Source organism: Bemisia tabaci, chromosome 7, assembly GCF_918797505.1.
Source record: "Bemisia tabaci chromosome 7, PGI_BMITA_v3".
Classification (NCBI taxonomy): domain Eukaryota; kingdom Metazoa; phylum Arthropoda; class Insecta; order Hemiptera; family Aleyrodidae; genus Bemisia; species Bemisia tabaci.
Window position 1 is genome coordinate 48,082,419 of NC_092799.1, and position 24,589 is coordinate 48,107,007.

General features: G+C 37.4%; 1 protein-coding gene across 2 annotated transcripts; it reads left to right on the forward strand.

Annotated features, from left to right (window-relative positions):
• The first annotated feature begins 79 nt into the window (after window positions 1-79).
• Spt5 (Transcription elongation factor subunit Spt5) lies at window positions 80-19,975 on the forward strand. Of its 2 annotated transcripts, none has more exons than XM_072302308.1 (18): window positions 80-212; window positions 2,385-2,637; window positions 2,982-3,256; window positions 3,947-4,084; window positions 5,046-5,280; window positions 5,740-5,830; window positions 6,252-6,373; window positions 7,120-7,309; window positions 8,355-8,578; window positions 9,413-9,666; window positions 10,459-10,654; window positions 11,104-11,229; window positions 11,431-11,626; window positions 13,624-13,742; window positions 14,417-14,504; window positions 16,302-16,514; window positions 17,914-18,041; window positions 19,409-19,975. In XM_072302308.1, exons 2-18 carry the CDS (start codon window positions 2,395-2,397, stop codon window positions 19,649-19,651), a joined length of 3,081 nt encoding a protein of 1,026 aa, XP_072158409.1. In that variant the 5' UTR covers window positions 80-212; window positions 2,385-2,394; the 3' UTR covers window positions 19,652-19,975. The 2 variants fall into 2 exon arrangements, with proteins under 2 accessions (XP_072158409.1, XP_072158408.1); XM_072302307.1 differs by having other exon boundaries at window positions 195-332.
• Window positions 19,976-24,589: the final 4,614 nt, after the last annotated feature.

Sequence of the window (24,589 nt, forward strand, 5' to 3'; positions counted from 1 at the left end):
AGGTAAAATACTGATGTTAGGCAACCCGCTAATCAAAAATATTTTTTTTTTTACAGCTACAGCTTGCTACAGCCGTTCAATATGCGAATAGCCCACACGCATTGCACTTATACTTTTGCCACGATATTCTTCAGGCTCCAGTGTGCCTCTAGAACTGTGACGTATCTGTAAACAAAACAATTTGATTATTCTTTTTCAGCCTGTCTAATCACGTAAGTCGTAAGTTATTTCCTCCTCTGAAAAAGTTCTGGTCATGATTTTTATTAGTTTCTCCTGTTACTCTGCTTGAAATTTGCCGCTTCTTCGATTTCAGGACCGCTGCAAGCTCGCCGGCAAGTGATTTACCCTTTTTTAGTCGATAATATGGAGTAACCGGGACCGATGGTTTACTCCTTCCACGACGGGTCATTACCGCAAGTGTCCTGACGTGTCGTGTCGCTTCTGCAATTTTTGTATTTTTCAAACCTTGTGTAACCCTAACTACATATACTATTCTGGGATTTGATTCATTCCTAATATATAGCTCCAGGTTCATACGTTTTAGTTCAGCACCTGTACTTTAAGGTTCGGAAGTATTTGGGACTCTTCCGCAACAGCTCCTAGTAAATATTTTTGTTGATTCATTTCTATTGTCAGTTCTCCAGTTGGTCAGATCAAACCTCTTAGTATTTATTTGCTAGTTTATTGCAGCCAATAAGCTTTGCTGAAATGCGATCCATGAACCTGTTATTTTGGGGATGACCTAAATGAGCTAACATAACCTCAAGGGTTCAAGTTAAAAGACTAAATATTGGATAATAGTATGACAGTAAGGCGCCTGCGAAGAGCTCATATCCATGATTTCCTAGATGAAGATGAAGCTACCAGCAGCAGTGAAAATGAAAATTAATCAATTACTCAACAAATAGTTCAATGAACCTATATCCGTGACATATATCCTCTATTATTGCGTCACCAAATTCAAATCTTACCCATAAACCGAAACGAAAGGCTTCCGATTCGGCATCGAAAACCTGCAACGCATCAACGCTGCAACACAACAACGACAAACCGCAAGCCTAACAGAACTTCTTGCAATGCTAATGCTAGTGCTACCCGTGCTACCCAGTATTCAGCCCAGCTGAAATCGCTCGATATTTTTCTTTAATATGTGCATCTTGAACTCGGAACAGCTTCCATAAGTTCTTATCTGGCTGAAATAACTAACTGGTCGCTAGGCGGATTGCCGCCACACCCCATCTCGTTATCTCCCCATGACCTAAAAGGTTAGGGAAATCTAAAACAGTCGCCAAAGCCGTAAGGCAGATTGCGTCTTCACCAACAAAACAAAAAAAAAAAAAAAAACAATTTATGAGAAGCGAACCTTACAAGCGAAAGACATGTAAGATTTTGGTGTATTATGAACAATCATCCAGGTCGTAGAGCCATATTGCCCTATGGAATACTCCACTTATTGGGCCAGTCAGACCCTGAAGCGCATGATTAGGAACTTTTCTAAACCTCATTGGTGATTTAGACCTCTACTTTAGATCATTTGGGACTGATAGAAAGCAGAATTACCTCTTTCCCAACAGGCACCATCATTGTCCCTGTTTGATGTGTCATATGATTTGTCTCAGAACATAGTGTACCCTTTTGCGCCCCTATCTCGAGAAGTCATTTGGATTGTTGAGTTATATTTATTTAAGTGAGGAACCAAATGATTCAACATTTTAACTCCACTAAGGCAAGGGTACAAAAATTTCATAGCTGCTACAACTAAGGATATTTTTTGATCTTGGCAAAAGGTCTTAACTTCATGCTGTCCTTAAAATTTCCTCTTTCTGCAGCTTGCGTTCCCAATCTCCTCAGAAAGAAAGAGAATGGATAAGTAACACGATTGGAAAGCAAGAAAAAAGTTTGAAAAACCTAATGCCTGTCTAAATATATTATATGCCACTTGGATTCTATAATTCAAGAGAGGTAGGGAAGAGGTTGTCTTACAAGGGGGAAGAGTAAAAAGTTGACCATAACACTTTGCGTTTTACTTGACTGGCCCCCTATCACCTTAAAAATCCATCATTTCACCAAATTGAAGTGAAAGAATAAGAAGCACTAATCAAAAAATGTACCGTGATGAGTGTATTTGCTCAGTACAGGAAGACTTTTCCTTCACAGGGTGTTTTGCTACAGGGTAATCCTGGTGCGTGCCACCCAGCCTTACTTTGCCATCTTGCCTATTTGCCATCCCTTCTCCTGTCCTTCCCAACGTGTTCAACGTTTCCAACGTGTCCTTTGCTCTAAGACACTGGGCTTAAGAGCTCAACAATGGCAGGAGGCTCTCTAATTTTAGTCCTAAGACTTACTACTTCTCCAAATTGATGTTTAAATTTATGATTTTTCAGGCTGATCAAAATGAGTGATGTAGAAAGTGATCAAGGCAGTTATGCTGGAAGCGCATCTGGAAGATCGGTACAGTCAGGATCCAGATCAAGGTCCCGTTCTGTGTCTAGGTCAAGATCTAGATCCAGGTCGCCGTCAAGGTCCAGATCAAGATCCAGATCTAGATCTAGGTCCAGATCTAGATCGAGGTCTAGATCTCGATCAAGATCAAGGTCAAGGTCACGTTCCAGATCTCGATCGAGGTCAGGAAGTGGGGTATGTACCTACTTTGGTTCTTTTTGTGAATGTCTCTTTCATTCACCATTTTCTACACCTTGTTTTTTCACATTTTCTATTTACTGCGAAATTTCGCTAAGTCAAACTACATTTAAGGAAGACAAATTTTTTTTGGCCCTAGACAATTTTACTCGATATAATGAAGTAGGTAAGTGAAAAGAGATTTAAAAGGTTAAAAAAAATTGTATTAAATGGATGAGCTAGGTATGAGAAGAAATCATGTTTTAAATTTCAACGGAAGTAGAATTTTTGGGCTGAAAAGAGTTCAGCTTTGTTTAATAGCATAATGACTACTTTTGATTTGTTTTTGGTTTTAATTGCAGTCAGAAGAAGAAGAGGATGAAAGGGATGAAGAGGAAGAAGAAGATGATGAAGAGTACGAAGATGAGGAAGAGGACAGAAGAGGGAAGAAGAAACGGAAAAATGACAGATTTGGCGGTTTTATCATTGACGAAGCTGAAGTTGATGACGAGGTAGAAGATGAAGACGAGTGGGAAGATGGAGCACAAGAAATTGGCATTGTCGCCAATGAAATCGACGAACTGGGACCCACTGCAAGAGAAATTGAAGGGCGTCGACGAGGAACCAATCTTTGGGAGTGAGTTTCTGCCAAGAGTAACATTTCATCATACCATAAATTTAATGGATAAGAGTACTTATCTATAGTCAGTCAAGAGCGCCTTTACGCACTGCGCTCAAAACTAAGTTAGTATTTTGTATATCGACTGCTAAACCATAACGCAGTCCTGTCATTAACTTAATTCGAGCGCCTTTACACACTGCGCTCAAAACTAAGTTAGTATTTTGTATATCGACTGCTAAACCATAACGCAGTCTTGTCATTAACTTAATTCATTTTTGCTGTAGATGATAAAATTTTGACTCGATGAAACAGATGGGCTCTATGAGCTGAGAATTAATCAGTCACCAAATTCTTTCTTCTGCAACCTTCAATTTCAAGCTTGCAGAACTTTTTCAGCCCCTCAAGCATAAATGATTTTTCAAGGGCCTGACAAAGTGTTTGAATGGCTTTTTGTAATATGAGACTTAATTAATGCTAACATGGCTCAAAAAAACGAGGCTTTGTTTCAGTCGTTGAAAATTAAATGCACACAACAATGAACAAATAGAAAAGAAAAAGAAAAAATGGTGGAATTTTAAAGCAACTTACGGAATGCTTGTGATTGATTGAGTGCTCTAATTCCACAGAATGTTTGCAAAATTTTTTTCTTTGTTTTCTTTTCTTCCTTTAAGAATCACAGTAAGATTCAATTATTTTCTTTTCCAGTTCCCAAAAAGAAGATGAAATAGAAAAATATCTACGTCAAAAATATGCGGATGAATCCCTGGCTGCACGACATTTCGGTGATGGAGGTGAGGACATGTCAGATGAAATCACACAGCAAACCCTCTTGCCTGGTGTCAAGTAAGTATTCTGTTTCTCATGTAGTTCATGGTTTTAAAAGGTCCAAATCAATCAATGCATTATTGATTTTTGTAAATATTTGTCCCAATTGTTATTGCTGTTTGTGTTACATTATTCATTATGTTTTTCAGTTTATTTTTTAAAAATAAATACATCATTGCGACCTCTGTTGATACTAGACCCAAGCCGCAGGCACCTTCAAAAGAGCACAAAACGGAGGCCATTGAGTACATGCTAGCCCCTCAGATCGCTCCTATCTTCGTAATACAATTTTTTCACTAAATATTTGTAAATTTTCTTTTTATTTAAATGCTAGGAAATATTTCAAATGTGTGCATCTGATCCACTTTAATGCAGTTGAGAAGTGTTCCAGAATCAGGGCTCATAAAACAAGGACGAGTTTGTTTCATCAAACTGTCATATCTGGACAAGCAGGTAGCAATGGTCTCAGCTGTGCTACCAAATGTCTAGATATTTACTGCTTGGAGAAACAAGCACACCCAAACTTGGTATTATCAGCACTTCCACCTGAATCCCCTCAATTTTTCTCATTTTTTACTCGTTTCTTTGGAATAGTGCTTCTTGTGGAATAGTAATCAATATCATGTCGTGCAAATTCACTTGTTCTCTGCCAGTGTGTTTTTGTGTATGTTTCCATAAGACTAAGGAATCATACTGCTCAACAACAAAATGTGACTGCTATGAATTAGTCACCAGAGATTGCTTTGGCGCTTACCTATCTCTTGGCTGCATCCTCTATAGGTAATTTATGATTTGTTCCGTGATAGAATCTTAAGTAGTACTCTTACTGGTCCCAAGCAATAAGAATGGCTTGATGCAGAACTAGTTGTTCTGACCATTTTGTCTCAGGAAAACTAACAGAAGAGACATAGTCCTTGACCTGTTTGTCAGGGAACTTGCCAAGAGTTCTCATTCTATAATAAATCTGTCTTGTCCACAGAGACCCAAATCTATGGATGGTCAAATGTCGAATTGGAGAGGAGAAGAACACCGCTCTCCTTCTGATGAGGAAATTTTTGACGTATCAAAACACCAATGAACCCCTGCAAATCAAGTCAGTTGTAGCTCCAGAAGGCGTGAAGGGTTACATCTACATCGAGGCGTACAAGCAACCTCACGTTAAAGCCGCCATTGAGAACGTCGGTAATCTGAGAATGGGATACTGGAAGCAACAGGTTTGTTTTATCTCATTAATTTATTTATTTATTTATTTATTTATTATACAAAACGGGCAAGTTGCCCAATTACAAGTAATTAACAAAAAAGAGCAAAACAGCTGAACAAATGATAAACTCAACTGACAAATAAAACAAACAAACAAAAGTACAATACAAAGAATATAACTAATAGGGAACATAGTATTTCAAAAAGTAGTCCTTGACCCCAGACTTAAACAGGTTCGTCAGTAAATACACAGGTTCGTAATTTCTAAGTTTTTTAAGATAAAATAAATGTTGTAGAGTTTTGAACTTAGAAGACGATCTTGAAACTTTCCATTTTTTTTTGTGCTGCATGTCATAACTGGATTTTATGTTTTAAAAAAATCATTCTAGGTAAGGCAATTTATCTATTTCTTCTTCGTGCATTCTTTTAGTACAACATACGTTTCATGATTTCAATTTGTATGGTTTCAGATGGTGCCAATCAAAGAAATGACGGATGTGATGCGAGTCTGCAAGGTTCAAACAGGTCTCAGACCGAAGCAGTGGGTGCGCTTGAAGAGAGGTAAGTCTTTGTCAGAGTGTTAGTAATTTTGCCTTGATTCACATTTTTGTTTATACTACGTCTTTGTTAGTTTAAGTTAATTTCGTATTCTTTGACTCAAAGTTGGCAATGCCCTCATTTCAGTTGTTTTAAAATTAATTTTATTATTTAAGTTATGAGGTGCTGAAAGAGTATCAACGAATATGTTATCCTTAACAAGTGCCTTACAAGCCGTAGTATTGTAATGTGAGATGATTCTCTGCGGACGTACATGACTAGGAACACTTTTCTTACTCTTACACACGCGTACATCTTCACAACTGTTTTATTTATGTGCTCTGTGTTGGAACGTTTGATGAATCTCCTTTTGGTTTGCTTCAAACACAAAAGTAAAGGCAATGATGAATAGTATCTGAGGGTTCATACTTTCTTTTTGCAACAGGTATTTACAAAGATGATATTGCTCAAGTTGATTACGTGGATCTGTCTCAAAATCAAGTTCATCTCAAATTGTTGCCAAGGATCGACTACACCAAGCTTCGAGGAGCATTGCGAGTGCCTAATGTAAGGGACCTTCAAAATATTAACAACCGATTCGTCTTTATTATCTCTACATTGTCTTTCCGTCATCCTCATAGCAATCATTGCTGACGTATTCAATGATACATGAAACATCTCTATACCTCTTTCCAAATTAGCTGGCTGACTGACTGATGCACTTTCAGAGTACAGCAGAAGACCCATTCTTTTGAATTTTGGATACCAGTTCAAAATGAGCATGGCAGAGTTTTCTGTCACGCTTTATAGTCGTCCATTATATCTAGGATGAGCTCTGATTCGGAAGTATTGAACATAGAACTTAGGATAGTTTGAACCAATTTGTCAATGGTGTCAGTCCCACCTAGAATTTTAACCAAGTTTCTAACGTTTTTTAATTTGCATAACCTCATGGGTAAGCCCTTTGACAAACATGCATTTACTGATAATTAATGATAACAGAATGCCCACCAAGCAAAAAAAGTATGTCTCCAAAAGGACTGCCGCAAATCAAAATGACCACTAAGTTGTAGGAACTTGTGAGCTGTGTACTAAAGTTAAATAAATAGCAGTAAATAACAAAAAGAGAACTATATTATCCATTAGCCTGAATTAATCTCCTACAGGAAGGTGCGGGTAATTGGAATGAGAAGAGAAAGACGCCAGAGTAAGAGAAACTTTTAGTTTCTCATAATCCAACTAGTGTTTGATAACTATTAATGTTACTTTCTGGTTATAAAAATTCAATCACAATGTGTATGACTTTTTTAAAGGATGACAAAGAAAATTTGAAAAGGAAAAAGAAACGGATACCTACGGCCAAACCTTTTGACCCTGAAGCAATTCGTTCTATTGGAGGTGAAGTAGCAAGTGATGGTGACTTTTTGATTTTCGAGGGGAATCGTTACAGCAGAAAAGGATTTTTGTACAAGAGTTTTGCAATGAGTGCTATTATTGCTGATGGTAAGTTGTTGTCTGACCAGTCTTTTGCAGAGGGCAAAGGCTGCTGATCACAGCATGCATTTTGTCTCCAGATTGGTTTCTCTGTATTATTTTAAGGTAATCACTCAAAGTAGGTCTAAAATAGTTTTCATTAAGGAAACGAGTACCTGAAAATCATTAAAGGAATGTACTCAGGTTAAATGATTTGACCTCCATAATGCTTGTTTTATTACTTTCTTCAAAATATGATCGCTAAAAGTAACATCAGAATCCTTGGTGAAGGTCCTAATGCACTGGGTGTTCTATGACAAGCTCATTGCTAACTTCGGTGTGAAGTGTTGAGATGGTTTTGTTTCTTGTGTTCCTTTTTGCAAGACAGGAGCAGGGTAGAGGGGAAAAACTACCTCATCATATATCAACAGCGTAAGTCCGCAACCACATATCTTGTTTGCAATGTTTGTAAATCTCCACCTCTATGTTATATTTTTAAAGGAGAACAAATTGACATCATTCTGTGAAGTTAATGCAGAATTTTCTTTCCACAGAGAAGTAAAATCATGGCAGTTTTAAAGTATTGCCGTTGAGTTGTTTTTTTTAAAAAAATAAAGTATGGCACGAAGTCTGCAATGTTGCAAACCGAGTTATGTGATTGCCCACTTACACCGTCAATTGAGTACATACTCATTGGTAGCATGCCAAACACTCATCGTATGACCGTGTCATGTATATTTATGCCGGAGGTTTCATCATCGGGTATACATATGGATAAAACAATTGTCATACCAGAGCAAAAGATCAGAAAGGGGCTATAATCTTAGATTATGAAGGAAAAGAAAAAGAGAGAAGAAGCGTCTCCCTTCAGGCGGTATTACTTTTTAACCCATTTCCTTGTTTTAAAATGTATTTATAAATCAACCCTCTTTTTTTAATTGATCATTGAAAAACAGATAAAAGAGTGAATGGTGCGTGCCTCATTAAATGCACTATTCTCAATTCTATCCATTTATTCAATTCTTATAATTTTCTACGATCACTCATCATAATCGATAATTGACATTTTTCTCAGGGGTCAAACCTACTCTCTCCGAATTGGAGAAGTTTGAAGAAGCACCAGAAGGGTTGGATATTGAAATTCCAGTATCTAGTAAGGACGACATCCACCCGACTCACACTTTCAGTGCTGGAGATAATGTTGTTGTTGCATCTGGTGAATTGATGCACTTGGAGGGTAAAATTTTGACCATCGATGGAAACATGATTTCAGTAATGCCCAAGCACGAAGATTTGAAGGTTAGTTCTCTCTGGAAAGTCACTTCAAACTGTCAACAATAAAGTCATCTTAAGCACCCTTATATTCCTGTGATCTGGAGCAAGAAACTTCTTGGCGCCAGACTTCCTTTTTTCAATCTGAGAGGTCACCAACCGATAACAAAAACTATTAACCATATTTTTCATTTTTTTCACCTTTACTATATTGCTTCCATCAGTAAAAATGCTACGAAATAATGTTCATTTGCTTTCTTTTGAAAAATTAAAGTGTGATGAGAAATCTGATTTGTTGCAACTGAAGATGGGACTCAGAGAAGTCTGGAATTTTTATCGCCAAAGTTTGTAGACACCCTAATGTGATATTACTTATCATAAAGCCAAGTAAACTCAAGGCTCTTGATGGCTAAAATTTGAGAGGATTGTATGGCTAGTGTAATACACTAAAACCTCGAACTAGCGCCTTTTGGTTCAAAGACTTTTTCGATGTAAAGCTGATTTTTGTTGGTATTGTCAAAAGCCTTATACTATCAGTGTATTTGTTCATTTGAAATAACTTCTCAGCAAGTTTTCATTCGATTCAACAATGGTTTCATCTGCTGATGACAGACCTAAGGCTAATTTTTCCAAAAAACTTCGGAACTATTCCATTTTAAATCTCGTCTTAGTAATGTTAGGAACCAATCACAGTGCTGTAGAATATAGTAAACACGGTTCTCAGCCATGTGCGTGTGGCATTCAGTCCGCTGAAAGTCATTATATCGAGATTTTATCAAATGTTGCGTTCTATAGATAACAGAATTACCTGCCCTTTTCCCCTCTTAAATATGATACATCATGTTCATGTTATCATTTCAGGAGCCACTAGACTTCCAAGCCCACGAGTTGAAAAAGTTCTTTAGGCTTGGAGACCATGTCAGAGTTTTAGCTGGCCGTTACGAAGGTGATACTGGATTAATCGTTCGTGTTGAAGAGAATAGAGCTGTGGTATTCTCTGATTTAACAATGCATGTGTTAGAAGTTCTTCCGCGGGATCTCCAGTTGTGTTCAGATATGGCCACAGGTGTTGACAGTATGGGACAGTTCCAGTGGGGAGATCTTGTTCAGTTAGAGTATGTTTTATTTTTGTAACTTTATCTCTTTTGTCTTTCCTTTTTACTCACAATGACAGCAACCAGGGTCTTTAGCAAAACCTGTAAAATGTCCTAATTAATAAGATACCTAGTTTAAACAGATGTTAAAAATCTATCTTTTCTTATGAACAGGTTTAATTGCTAAAAATGCATGAGCCCTGGTTGTTTTGACCTAATATGACTTCCAGCACTCATAATTATTTGGCTCCTAGGCCTTTTTCTAAAAAAAAAAAAAAAAAAGTTCTATTGTGGATTAAATCCCCACATTCTTACATTTTTCAGCACTTAGAATATATTTTGGGCTGGAGATATCTTTCAGTGTTTTGAATCTTGGTAAACTTATTCCCGTAAGAAAATCTTCGTAAACATTCCTAAGTATTTGACATTAGAATGTTTCTGTTTCATCTCATGATTACCTCAAAATTCGTGAAGGAATCAGAAGCCAGTTCAAAATGAACTGTCCTGTTTTTCTCCTGATTTTTCCTCCGACTAGGGAGCCAATCTTTTTTATTTATTTTTGACAGAAGTTTGGACAGAAAATCAAAGGATTTCTGTCAATTGTACATACTCACTTTGATATGCACAACTGAATAATCTCATGTGCATGAATATTTCATAATAATAAGGTACAAAATCTGCTGATATTCCATTGTTGGCCCTATACAATTTGTGAACTTAAAATGAAACAAAACAAAAACCAAATATCAAAGCAAAAGCAAATTTAATATAATTCATCCAACTAATTCAGTCAATTTTTTACTCTGATTGCAGCTCTCAAAATGTAGGTGTCATTGTCCGCTTGGAAAGAGAAAATTTCCATGTCCTCAGTATGCAAGGCAAGGTTGTCGAAGCCAAACCACAAGCATTGCATAAGAAAAAAGAAAGCAGATATGTTGCAGCGCTCGATTCAGAGCAGAATACAATTCAGAAGAGGGATATCGTCAAAGTGACAGATGGACCGCATTCTGTAAGTTGTAACATTTTCATGCTTATGTAAACATTGATATTGAAGTCCTATCCAACGACACCGCTCACAACTTACTTCTTTTATCAATCCTCTATTTCTTACAATCCTCAAACATTTTTTAAAGAGGAATAATACACCAAAATGCCTAAATTGTGCCTTGTTTAGTGGTCCATTTTTGGCAAAAATAAATTGATTACATCTTAAAGCACATCTTAGCAGCCAGAAAATTCTTTTTCAAACACTCAAAAGTCAAAACCAAAGCTAAAATTATCTGATTATTTTGACTTCTTAGCCTTTATCTGGGAAAAATTCACTGTTCTTCTCTCATTCGTATTTCTGCAGAATTAATTACATTCGTTATGTTTATAATATGAAAATCATAATTTTTTTATTTGTGAGTATATGTGTAAAAAAAATTTCAATCTAGCTTCTTTTTTCTTTGAATTTAGGGTCGAGAGGGTGAAATTAAACATCTGTATCGGAACTTTGCATTTTTGCATTCGAGAATGTATCTAGACAATGGTGGAATATTTGTCTGCAAAACAAGACATCTGCTACTTGCTGGAGGGAACAAGGTAAATATGTTGATTGTCTTTACTGTTTTAGTTTTTGCAAAAAATTTCCTCCTATTGAGTGGAGACCACTCACTCTTTTTTTTCAGAGGAGATACCCGACGATTTAGGAACTCTATGAAGAATAAAAAAATGAAAAGCTATACCTACTTTACTATGAGATTATGTTACAATCACTAAAATCACCTACCTCCTTTCTTTTAGGCCACTAACAATAATCTTGGTGGAATGTCACCAATGCATGGATTCATGTCGCCTCGTATCTCATCACCGATGCATCCAAGTGGTGGAACCAGAGGCAGAGGAGGCGGAGGTATTGGGCGTGGTGGTGCTAGTAACATTCGTCGTGATAGAGATTTGATTGGGACAACCATCAAAATCACCGGTGGTCCTTACAAAGGTTTGTTTATCTTATTTCATTTATTTCTAATGGGTGGAAAACAAACTAAGGTATTTTTCCTTTCCAAAATCTGCAGACTCCAGTCTGCAGTCATTCTGAAAACATAAGCTCTCAAACCTATCTTTCAGGGGTCGATAATCTTCCAAGCTTTCCAAGAATTGCCAGAACGAGGTTGAGCATGAGCACCTTCCAAAAAAAGTGTTGACCCTTTTTTTTTAGATCTTGCACGTCTCTAAGTTTATCCCCTGTTATTTTTTTGGCATCTTCATCCTATTTTGATATTGCAGTTTGGCAATTGCAGCATTTTAACTGTTATGAGCAACTGCAAATGCTCCTGCTAATTTTATGTTGGTAATAATGATTACATAAAGTCATACTGTCATACTGTACAAGTGTTCACAAGCATGAGCAGTTAAAATTGGGAAATTTAGAAGAAACTTTAGAAGGAGATTCAAATTGTTTTAGTGATGAAATGTCCAAAAATATGAAAAAGACGGCAGCAAAAATCTCAAAATCTACAATAGAGATGTTGCATGTGTGAGGAATTTGCAATTGGACTGTTGATTCTCATGTAAAAGTTCACGAGAAACACGATGGTGCCACTGGTTTTCTCTGAAATTAACTTGCAAGCTCAAAAAAAGCTCTCAAGTTGAGGCCAAAATGGAGAGGATATCCCACGCTATCCTGAGAGTCCACCTCTACATCAAAACAAACTCTCCATGCAAAGACAGGGAGCAAATACATTGACAGGGCTGCCACTTAATTTGGGGACTCTGCAACTGAAAACTTGGCATGCCTGCTAATGTATTTGCTCCCTATCTTTGCATGGAGAGTTTGTCTTGATGTAGAAGTGGACTCTCAGGATAGCGTGGGATATCCCCTCCATTTTGGCCTCAACTTGAGAGCTTTTTTTGAGCTTGGGAGTTGATTTCAGAGAAAACCAGTGGCACCATCGTGTTTCTCGCGAACTTTTACTTAAGAATCAACGGTCAAATGGTAAATTCCTCATGCATGCAACATCTCCATTACAGAAGTTAATCACCTATTTCATGATCTTTTCTGTTTAACTCCTAGTTTTTGATGTTCTATTCGCCTTGAGCACTTGTTTCCCTGACTACAATAATTTTCCAAAAATAGAAAATATGCTCTCGCAGTTTTCAATGCAAAAAATCTATTTTATCTTATTTTTATGAGGATCAATATTATATGGTAACTTTTTTGAACTGGCTCTGTTCAAAGTTAGCTGTCTTATTTTATTTCAGAAACAAAATTAATGGTATGAGAAAAAAAGTAAAGCGTCTCTGTCAACACCTTCTCATATTTTTCCTTTCATATTTTCAAATTTTCATTACATTTCAGTATTCTCATTAGGGATGGCTGGATTTTGTTCATTTCTGTCTTTTTCACGTCTATCTCCCAGCCATCACCTAAAATCACCCATTACTTTAATTACTGAACTTGCAGCTGATAGCTCCACTGATTATAGCCAGCCAATAGCGTGTAGACTTGTTGTCTCACCACCTGTGACGTCAGCAAGTCTATAAAAGCTTGTGCTGCCCTAAAATCGAGGTCTTTTTTCCATCTTTGTGACCCGGACTCATGTCCCTCGCTCTACGGTCTCTTTTACCATCTTACGACCCACGACCCACGTCTCTCTCTCAGGTCTTTTTAACACCTGACCCGTGCTTGTGCGCTGTGCCACTCTCGCCCCCATGGCACATCTCTGTGTGACAAATCTAACTCTTGTTAATTCGTAAATCTTTTCAAAATTCTCTAATACAATATTTTCGGTTCATTCAATTATTGTGTTTTTCCATTATTCAACCTCCATCAGTTTGTTGATTAAGCTTAAAATCAACTGGTGCCGAACATTTTATTAAGAACAACCAAAGCTATTACAGTCTCCTATCACATTTTTTCCTCTCTAATATTTGCTTTTATTATTTTATCATCACACCATTTTATAATCATGTTTAATTTTTTTTCGCTGTGATCAGGCAATGTTGGTATGGTCAAGGATGCAACAGAATCCACTGCAAGAGTTGAACTCCACACAACTTGTCAAACTATCTCGGTTGACAGGTCTCACATTGCCGCTGTTGGAGCAACCTCCAGGGTACATTTTTTAATTTTTATTTTCCTGCTATTCTAACCATTTATTTCAATTTTTTTGAATAAAGAACTGTAGGGGACTTACAGTCAATCAAGTCCTCTTCCTGGACTTCACAAAGAATCTCTTGATTGCTGATTCAAGGTGGATCAGACCTGCCGAAATTTTGAATGTATGGTATCATTTAGAGCCTATACTCTCAGCTTTGAAATGATCTATGGTTTTTTGGTTTTTGACCAATCTGTTGCTAGAGAATTTGTTTATGATAATCTCCAAGAATTTCCATTTTGACCATTTTTTTAAGTAAGTAAACCTCCCTATTTTTCCAAGCACTTTTTAAGTGATTAGATGGTTACCAAACAAAGACTGTAATAACATTGAAAAACTGAAAGTAAAAGCTTTATAGCCATGTATTTGATTTTTTTTTTCAACTCTAATCTTGCTTGAGGAGAAAGGAAACCAGTGGTGTGATCTGTGAAATATCCTTGTGCCTTTTACAATGTAATGCAAACATATGCAATTTTAAATGAATGCTATTTATCAAGTAATAATGCTAGTTCAACGAAATTTTTCCTGGGGGAAAAAAAAAATTATTTATCTTCCTGAAAGTAATCAAGTAATCTTTTTACAGTTTAAGAGAAGGTTACTGTAACCATTGTATTTTCTTTTTTTCTTTATAGGATGGCTCTCTCTCCAGCTACAATCGAACGCCGTATGGAACCTCTGGACAAACACCTATGCATGGTTCTATGACTCCTTGCGACGAAGGTATAGAATCTTCAATAATGCTCCGGTCAAATTCATACAGACAATTCTCCTGTCTCTGTTACCATTAGTTTTCCAATTCATTTGATATTTTATGTTATTTACTAAAAATTACTTTCAACTACAGTGAAACCTCGCTAAGTCGGTTTTCATCGGGACCGAGGAAATTTACCGAGTTAAGCGGGTTACCGACTTACGCGGACTGCCACTTTTCCTGCCGCGCTTTTTCAAATTTCGCGCCCTAAATTGGACAAACGCAAACGTGCGTGTAGAGTGACTTGTAGGAGTGTTTAGGAGAGCCATTTGATCGAAGAAAATGGTACTAAAGAGTAAAATTTCATGAGATGCACTTGAAATTGCGTGTTGTAAGTGTCAGGGCATCATGAAGTCATCGGGTTAATCGTATGTTGGGGTGCCGCGGCACCCCATTGCGTATCACCCCCCGCGCACCCCACGCGGCATGCCGCGCGGTGATGCGCCGCGGCCACCCGCTATGGCGGGTCGTTGAACTGAAAATGCAACGTATCAATACTCGCTAAAATCTCCGAAAAACTCTGCGGAAGATTCCTGGGGGGAGCGGGGAAGGGCAATGCAAGATGGTAGGGGGAGAGGGGCCGGTGCCGACTTGACCTGTCAACTCATCGATGCGTGAAATTGCTTAATTATGCATGCGTGTTTTCACACGCGCGATAAGATAACACGCGGTATCAGATATCCTATTCTCTACTGTTCTCATCTTTCGTGTCGTTATCGAGTGTTTTTGATTCCTTATCTCTCTATTTCCGATGTCGTTTCTCGCACTGCGCTGCGCTTTCTCGGAGATTCGCTCACCCTTCGTGGCGTAACTTGACCCGACCCGCACCGCGCACGGAAACACTACCTACGCTTGATCACGGGTGACGATCGAAGAAAAACAGGTCGAGATGGAAAAATTTCACCGAGTTAAGCGGGTTCAGAATCTGACCAAACCGAGATACCGAGACTTATTTAGCATTGTGTTATATGGGTGATAAACGGGACCGGGCGATTCTACCGACTAAAGCGGGTTACCGGCTTATCCGGAAACCGACTTAGCGAGGTTTCACTGTATGTAGCTTCCCTCAAATTTTCAGACTTCAAATGTCAATACAGGGTGTTTAAAACATTTTCAAGAACAAAGAACACGGCCAAATTGAGGTGTTTTTGACCGTTTTGATAAAATTTTGAACATCGCTCAACCAAGAACGAAAGTCCAAAGAACCAAGTAGAATGCTTTCTCCCAAAAAATGACTCTAATGGCTTGATGACTGCTGCTTACTCGTACCTACCATTTTATGTGTCATCCAATGTTTTCAATTTTGATGGTTAAATAAGTATTATTACATTTCTAAAATTTACTCTTACATGAATTCTATCAAATCTGTATAGATTTTATATCTGACAATGCTCTCGGATAGGTTTTGTAAGTTTTATTTCATCGAGTATTTCAATGTATCATTGATGATAAATGGAGAAATTTTTGCCTCAAAGATGCCATCTCTTTACCAGGGTTCGTTTTGGCTGGAAGTCTTTTCAGACTTTTTAAACTCTAATTCCAGGGTGTCAGAAATCGACGGACTCAGAATTTTTGTTATATCCTTTTGGTTCAATTTCATAGGTTCATGTAGCCATTATTTTGTTTCCTAACAATGGATACTCAGCTGTCATACTTTTTTTTTGTAAAAAGAGAAAGAGAGGGAGAGAAAAAAATCAGTCCCTAGGCACCAAAATATGTTAGAAATTATTGATCCTTTTGCTCAATTAGAAAATTTTCTTTTTCAGGTTCAAGGACTCCTCATTATGGTGGCATGACGCCACTGCACGATGGTTCACGCACTCCTGGTGCCTGGGACCCGTCGGTCACAAACACCCCTGGAAGATCGGATGATTCATTTTTATACACCCCCCAGACCCCCAACTCCCTGTACGCCTCCTCCGACCATTCGTATTCACCCATTCAGCCAAGCCCATCACCATCTGGTCTCTCTGGCATGAGTGAGTATTTTCCCCTTTTGCTTGCTTTTATTTGTGATTTCCACAAATTTGTTGATTTTTAGGGCGCAGCAAATTTTGAAATCTCATTTCCAAGTTTTTGATCAGACAAGAAAATATCTAAGGCTTGTGAGTCCTTTTAGCTCAATTTTAAAATCAGTTGTTTGGATTTGCTTGGTACACAGAAAAATTTTTAGAGCCCTAAAAAGTATTACATTGATGGTTCTATCATTCAATCTGTAAAATAAAAATAAAATAAACAATCTCTTCCATTTTTTCTAAAAAATTATTTGCAGAAAGTACCTATCTACCCATAAAATGTGGAGGTACATATTTTCCCTATTCCATATTTAGTTAAATTTCATTTGAGAAAAGGACTCTAAAGTCGCAAAATGTTGGGTCTTATTTTATACAAAGATAGTTATACTGACAGATTTTTTGGCGCTGGCCATTGTCTTGATCTTCTCATATGTTTTTAAAAAGATTTCCATCTGTGTTGTGTTCCAGTACATACCAATTCTGGCCTCAGTTTGAGACTCTGTAGTGTCTTTATGATATAGTAGTTATTGTTGAAAGCTTTTTTTCCAGCTTTTTCACACTTTCTTTGAATATGTACTTCTATTGATAATGTGAAAGCACTGGACAAATCTTGGAAATAAAAAATTTCCCACAGTGATTCAAGCATCTTTGATAAAGATGAAATGACTGGAGGGTTTGACTAGATTCTGTAATCCACCCTAAAGAAGATGTTAGGTGCCCGAAAATCCATCAATTTTATTTGATTTTATTTTTTGTGAGTTTGAGTTTATTATTTCGACTCTTTCGAAAATTCATTTTGTTTTTACCGCAGTCTTAATCCTCACAGTTTGGCACCTCGTTCTTTTTCAGTTTCTTTTTTGTTATTATCGCTTGCATTTACTTATGATGTAAGGCATAATCATATATTTTTACTTGACATTTTCTTTTCTTTCACTATCCAAGAAATTTTACACACAATAAAAATGAATAACTTAATCAGCTACAAAACACAGTAAGAAACAACTGCATCCAGGGAAAGGTTGTAAAAAACCCAAGACAAAAGTCGAATTAAAATTTTTTTTTAAATATTAAAATTGCATTTTCAATCGGCAAAATTAAAAAAAAAAGGAATCGTCAAGTAGCTATTATTGCAATGTAACTTCTGACTCGCTGACAATACTGGCTCAAAGGTCAACAATTCAGTTTTTTCTTGATTTTCCCTCTTTAATTTTGTCAGCTGAAAATGAAATTTTAAATTTATAGAAATTTAATTTTTCTCTTTTATTTCTTGCAGTTTTTACCCAGGTCAATCCTTTTTCTTAGACTGATGATAACTCAAACTGTTCTTCTTTTTTGTAATCAAACAATTTTGTTTTCCTTCCAGTGGATGACAACCAAAGCATAAGTAATGAACTGCACAATTGGCTGACAACCGACATAGAGGTCAGGATAAAAGAATCTATCCATGACCCAGACTTAGCTGGACAAAATGGAATCGTCCGAAATATATCAGTAAGTGAATGTTCGTCTACTAGCCGATTTTTGCGAATATTACTGCAAAAGTATTGATACTATTGATTCGTATTTTAACCAGATAGCTTTTGCAGTATTTCACTGTTTTGTAAATGTCACCTGTCAAATGGACCACCATACAGGGCATGAAATTAAGTATAATGATACATGTTTCGCAACCAAAATGTTACTTAGAATAGAATGGACGCACTGAGTTTTTCCAAATTAAATTCATAAATCGTCGTTTCCCTCCCGAAAGAACATAACTTCATTTCAATGTTGCCAAACCCTTCACTAATTGCATTTTTACCAGGAGAATCTTCGGCACTATTCCCTGCAACTGTAATTAATTTTTCTTCTGATCCCATGCAAAAATCAGACAATTTTGGACAATAATTGTGCGATTACATTCCTGTAAAAGATTAAATTGTTTGAGTCAACTTGGCAACCTTTTATTTATTTATTTATTTATTTATTTATTCTGCAGCAAAGCATATACATTATAATGGTTTGGTACAAGAATAGATTACATAGCTAAAGCAAAGAAAACAAAAAATTGTTAAACAGTGAGCGAACATTAGAAACATTAGAAAAGGAACTATTGCAAAGAAAGGATCAAAGCGCATGATTAAAGGTTACAGTCTAAATGATGCTCATTTAACAGATTGAGGAAGCCTGGGTCTGCCGTTTAGCAATTGAACAGGGGAACTTGGCAACCTTGGAATCAACTTACGTTCCTTCAGCGGGGGAACGGCAAAGTGAGAAAATAGTGTTTCTTGTGTTTGTCAATTCACTTTTCCTGCTCTCGTAAAACCTAAGTCTACTTGACTCAAATTGAGCACTACCCTAATTTTGGCATACTTTTCAATGAAGTAATTTTCTCATGTGCTAGTATTTTTTTCGACGAAATATTGGGAAAAAAGCAGGTGGTTGCACTTTACAAGTTTTTCACCCTGAGGCGTAGGTGGGCACAATGTGGGGTTGTTATTTTAGAAAAACCTGAAATTAAAAGTACGGAAAATGGACCATAACGTCCGTTTTTTTTTTTTTTCGCTGAATACAATTTAAAATATAATTTCAAAAACGTCATGTAAAATGCTTTTTTTTCATAAACTAAATCATGATGAAAAAATGTGTCTTTACCCTCCTACGTCATCAAGGAAACCCAAGATGCCGGAAATCCGACCACCTCTTTTTTTTTCTATGAGAAGAGGTAGCTCAGAACCGCTTTTATTATTATTACTTGAATACTGCTGGAACAATGCTTCAATTGTTAAAATCATCAGTAGTGAATTTTTTTCTTTTTCTTTCTTTCTTTTTTTCTTTTTTTTCTCTTGCAACATATTAAACTTTGCTTCTTTCTCTAGGAGGGAAGTGGCATGTGCAGCCTGTTCCTGCCAGAAGAAGATCGGATTGTAGAGCTGGAATGCGATTACCTTGAACCTGTTGTCCCGCAGACAGGTGACGAAGTGAAAGTTATAGCTGGAGAGGATCGTGAAAATACTGGTCAGTTGATTTCCGTTGACAACAAAGAAGGTGTCGTAAAACTGGATTATGGAGAAATAAAAATGTTGCAGCTCCTTCACTTGTGTCGCTTTAAGCCGCTGTAAATCCACATTATTATCAATTGTAAATGACCTAGACATTTTCATAATTCAACTTGGCGCATTGTCTTTTCTAGTTGAAATTTTTGGTCATAGGAGGAGGTTAAATGTTGTATAACAATTATTCCATTTCTAAGATGAGCATTGATTAAGGTAATCAAAGCTTGAAGTGATTCACAACAATAATTTTGAATAAAAATTCAAAATTGTCAACGATGAAGTCATGTTTTTTGTGTGATCGTTATTTTAAGTAGTTATGTTAAGCGACTGTATAAAATGTACAATTTGTAGAAAACATTTGTATTAATGAATACAAACATTATAACTGTCTCTGATTTCCTTTTTCCTATTTACCTCGATTTACCTTTTATCGGAAAGTAGAACTGCACGTCACAAAGACTTTCCACTAGACTTATTTATTTACCTCTGAGGAGCTGGAAAAAAATTCACTCCCAACAGTCTTGTGAAATTATGGTGAAGAGAAAAACTTGTTAACAACATTAAAATTAATATTTTTCAGTTCCAACTCGAAACCTTGGGAACTAAATGTGTACAATAATTATTGGTCTTTGCAAAGTTCACATGAAAGTGTTTAAATTAGAACTTTTATTGGAGGCCGAATAAATACCTACTTTGTCCAGCAGCCTGATAGTTGAAATTTCGTGTTTTTCAACCTAATGAGACAGGAGTAAGGAGAATTGAAATTGTGCATATAGTTGGCTTTTTCAGTTATCCTCTTTGTCATGCCTAAATATGTCAGGTGAAATTGACAATCAACTACTAGCAACTCAAGAGGTGACCCTAGTTCATTGTCTTTGCATCTGACATAGGCACAACACTGAGAAAAATGACAAAGATGTCTGATCACGTAACTGAGTGCGTCAGGATGAAGGCTCATTTGGAAGAAGGGTGATTGTCTGAATTTCAGAATCATTGAGTAGAAAAAATGAGACTGAAAAAAAAAAGCCTTAAGCTGAGCAAAAAAGAAAAAAAAATCGAATGTGGGTACCAAGGTCTTGACCAATCTATGAGAATAAGATTGGCCGATAGGCAGGCTGTTTGAAAAAAAAAACGAAAATCATTAGGAATATTTTGGATTTCCAATTGCATAAAATGTTGAATCATGATCTCAAAGTAGAGGACAAGAGGACTCATAAAAAGAACCAGTAACTCCACCAGGAAAGTTCCAAACTTTGTTATCACACTATGAAAATTGTTATTTTTTGTAAAATGATCTCTCGGATAATCTGAGTAGTAAAGATATTTTGAGCTTGAAGTTGAACTTCTTTACTGGGTACACCACTCTTATTTGCTTCTTCATCTTCATAAGCTCTAAGCTCATCATCTCCACCCCTCCTCCCCATCATGTTGTGTCGGTTTTTGGCAGGCATTCCGACACTGCACTGAAATGAGCTACATAGTTACCTACAAAATTGATGTCCGATGTTTTCGGAACAGATAGTATTCTAAAAGATCCGGAACCATCATAAAACAGCGCAATTTGTTCCGAGATCATTTTTTACCATTAATTTACCCGTTTGGATTCCTCTATTATAATGAATCACTGAAATTAGCTTTTTTGAGCCAAATGACGGGTAGGAAAGGGCGAGCAGAGATCCGTCGAGATCGGATGATGGCTGGGGGAGAGGTAGATATAGATAATAAATCCGGGATGCGGGGACGGCGAGGAAGGAGAGGTGGAAGGGGGAGGGAAGGACGAGAAGGGAAGGGGGAGGGAAGGAGGAGAAGGGAAGGGGGAGGGAAGGAGGAGAAGGAAAGGGAGGGAAGGGGGAGGCGGGGAGGGAGGGAGGAGGAGAAAGAAGGGTATTGAAAGGGAAGAGTGAAGGGTACAGCGAGGGAGGAGAAGGAGGTGCGTGAGGGAGGGAGGGAAGAAGGGCAAAGGGAGGGCGGGAGTATTGCTTCGTCAATTTATCTACTATTTTTCTTAAGAATTGATTCCAAGTAAACTCCCCGGAAAATTTCAGGAAAATCTAAGTGGGAAATGAGGAGCGAAGTGGTCTATTTCCTCCATCATCGATCCTTCGCGAGTCGCGTAAATTCGGAACAGACTCAAACGTTTCCACAATTTTATTTGTTCATCCGATTTGACACATTTTATATTGAGTACATACTCCCAGGACCATCCTCGGAAAATTTAGAGAAAATGCAAGGGGGAAATCTCGAGGAATGTTGCCGCATTGAGTGATGTTGCCGCAATGTTGCCGCATCCATATGAGTCGAGTCGCGTAAATTCGGATATGGATGATGCAGCAACTCGACAACATTGTTAGTGATTTCCCCCCTGGGTCCTTCTAGAAATTTTCCGAGGATGGTCCTGGGAGTCCATAATTAACAGCTAATGTGTCAAATGGGATGAACAAATGCAATTGTGAAAACCTCAGAGCCTGCCCTGAATTTACGCGACCCGCGAATTACGGATGATGCAGCAACGCGACAACATTGCTAGAGATTTCCCCCTTGGATTTTCTCAAAATTTTCCGAGGATGGTCCTGGAAGTCCATAATTAACAGCTAATGGGTCAAATGAGATGAAAAGATGCAATTGTGAAAATCTCATAGAGCCTGCTCCGTATTTACACGACTTGTCTCGTATTGACAAATTTCGAAAAAATTAGAGAAAATCCAAGGTGGAAGTCTGGAGCAATGTTGATAAAATGGGCCTGTTGCACCATTTTTTTTTATTGCTTTAATCGAAAGACCTAAGGCTCCTGATGTCACAAGAATTTTCCCGGAGTTTTTTGATCACCGGAAACCCCCAAAAAATCAACTTAAAAACGCCTCAGAATTTGGATTTTCAAAACGGTCGTTTCGGGTCCGCCATACTTGTGACGTGAAATGATATGACAGACCTGGTTTCTTCATCACTTACAATGTATATTCCCGTAAGGAAATGGCAGCCGCTTTTCAAATGCAAATATCGAGTCAATCGCTAATTTTTTGATCAAAATTGAAAGCAGAAATGGATTCCTCGTACGTTTAAATAGTTAAAACCTTCATTAGATAAATAAGAACCGACGGGATAAACCCTATTTTTAAGGAAGACTGTAGTCAATGGGCGATTGTTTACATCTGCTTAGTGATAACAGACATGGACATTAGCTCAATATTTGGCCATTTTCATGAGTTTTTACTTGTTTGTCACTATTTGAAGGTAAGTTTATTTTGTAAATCAATTGTTTAGTGCCTTAGGATCATGTTAAAAGCTGTAAAGGTATACTTTGTTACTTATTAATTCAGAACACACTCCGGCAGTCTAGCGGCAGTCCAACGCTCAAACCATGGATGTTCTCTCAATGCGTGTAAATCATTCTTAACTCTTCAACAAACATCTCAATATCATTCAGAACGTTCCCACGTTTTATAAACTTATGTTATTTTAAAATCCTGTGTGTTTTAAATGTAACACTATACAGAAAAATTTATCGATAAAGTCTGGTAATCGAAGAAGGATCCTACGTCTACTTTCCTTGCCTCCAGCTAAAACATACCGGTCTCCTCATCTCATCAGTATTGTCAAAGGTAAGTTTTTTTCATCATCAATGATTGATACTATCATTTTGGTGTCTTCAGTGAAGCATTAAAGGGTGAAATAGTAAGATATAACAACTGACTCGCTACATCCAGGTTTGAGCGTTGGACTGCCGGAGTGTGTTCTGAATTAATAAGTAGCAAAGTATACCTTTACAGCTTTTAACATGATCCTAAGACACTAAACAATTGATTTACAAAATAAACTTACCTTCAAATAGTGACAAACAAGTAAAAACTCATGAAAATGGCCAAATATTGAGCTGATGTCCATGTCTGTTATCACTAAGCAGATGTAAACAATCGCCCATTGACTACAGTCTTCCTTAAAGATAGGGTTTATCCCGTCGGTTCTTATTTATCTAATGAAGCTTTTAACTATTTAAACGTACGAGGAATCCATTTCTGCTTTCAATTTTGATCAAAAAATTAGCGATTGACTCGATATTTGCATTTGAAAAGCGGCTGCCATTTCCTTACGGGAAAATACATTGTAAGTGATGAAGAAACCAGGTCTGTCATATCATTTCACGTCACAAGTAGTCACAAGCATAGAATCCACCAATCACAAGTATGGCGGTTGAAAAGCGACCGTTTTGAATGGGTCGGTTCCAAAAACAGCTTTTTTTGAGTTTGAGAGATCATTTCAAGGTTTTTTAGTAGCGCCATCGTTCTTTTCGTGAAATTTGCCATAAGAATCAGGCATCAATTTGCAAATCCCCGCACCTTGCAACAGGCCCATTCCCCATCATCCATACAAGTCGAGTCGCGGATATTCCGACCAGGCCCTAACGTTTCCACAATTTTATTTGTACATCCGATTTGATTCATCTTATATTGAGTATTCACTCCCAGGACCATCCTCGAAAAATTTAGAGAAAATCCAAGTGGAAGCTGGAGCAATGTTGATGAAATTCCCCATCATCCATATGCAGTCGAGTCGCGGATATTCCGACCAGCCCTAACGTTTCCACAATTTTATTTGTTCATCCGATTTGATTCATCTTATATTGAGTATACACTCCAGGACCATCCTCGAAAAATTTAGAGAAAATCCAAGGTGGAAGTCTGACAATGTTCCCAATCATCCATATGTCGTCGAGTCGCGGATATTCGACCAGGCCGTAACGATTCCACAATTTCATTTGTTCATCCGATTTGATTCATCTTATATTGAGTATGACACTCCCAGGACCATCCTCGGAAAATTTAGAGAAAATCCAAGGTGGAAGTCTCGAGCAATGTTGATGAAATTCCCCATCATCCATATGAGTCGAGTCGCGGATATTCCGCCCAGGCCGTAACGTTTCCACAATTTCATTTGTTCATCCGATTTGATTCATCTTATATTGAGTATACACTCCTAGGACCATCCTCGAAAAATTTAGAGAAAATC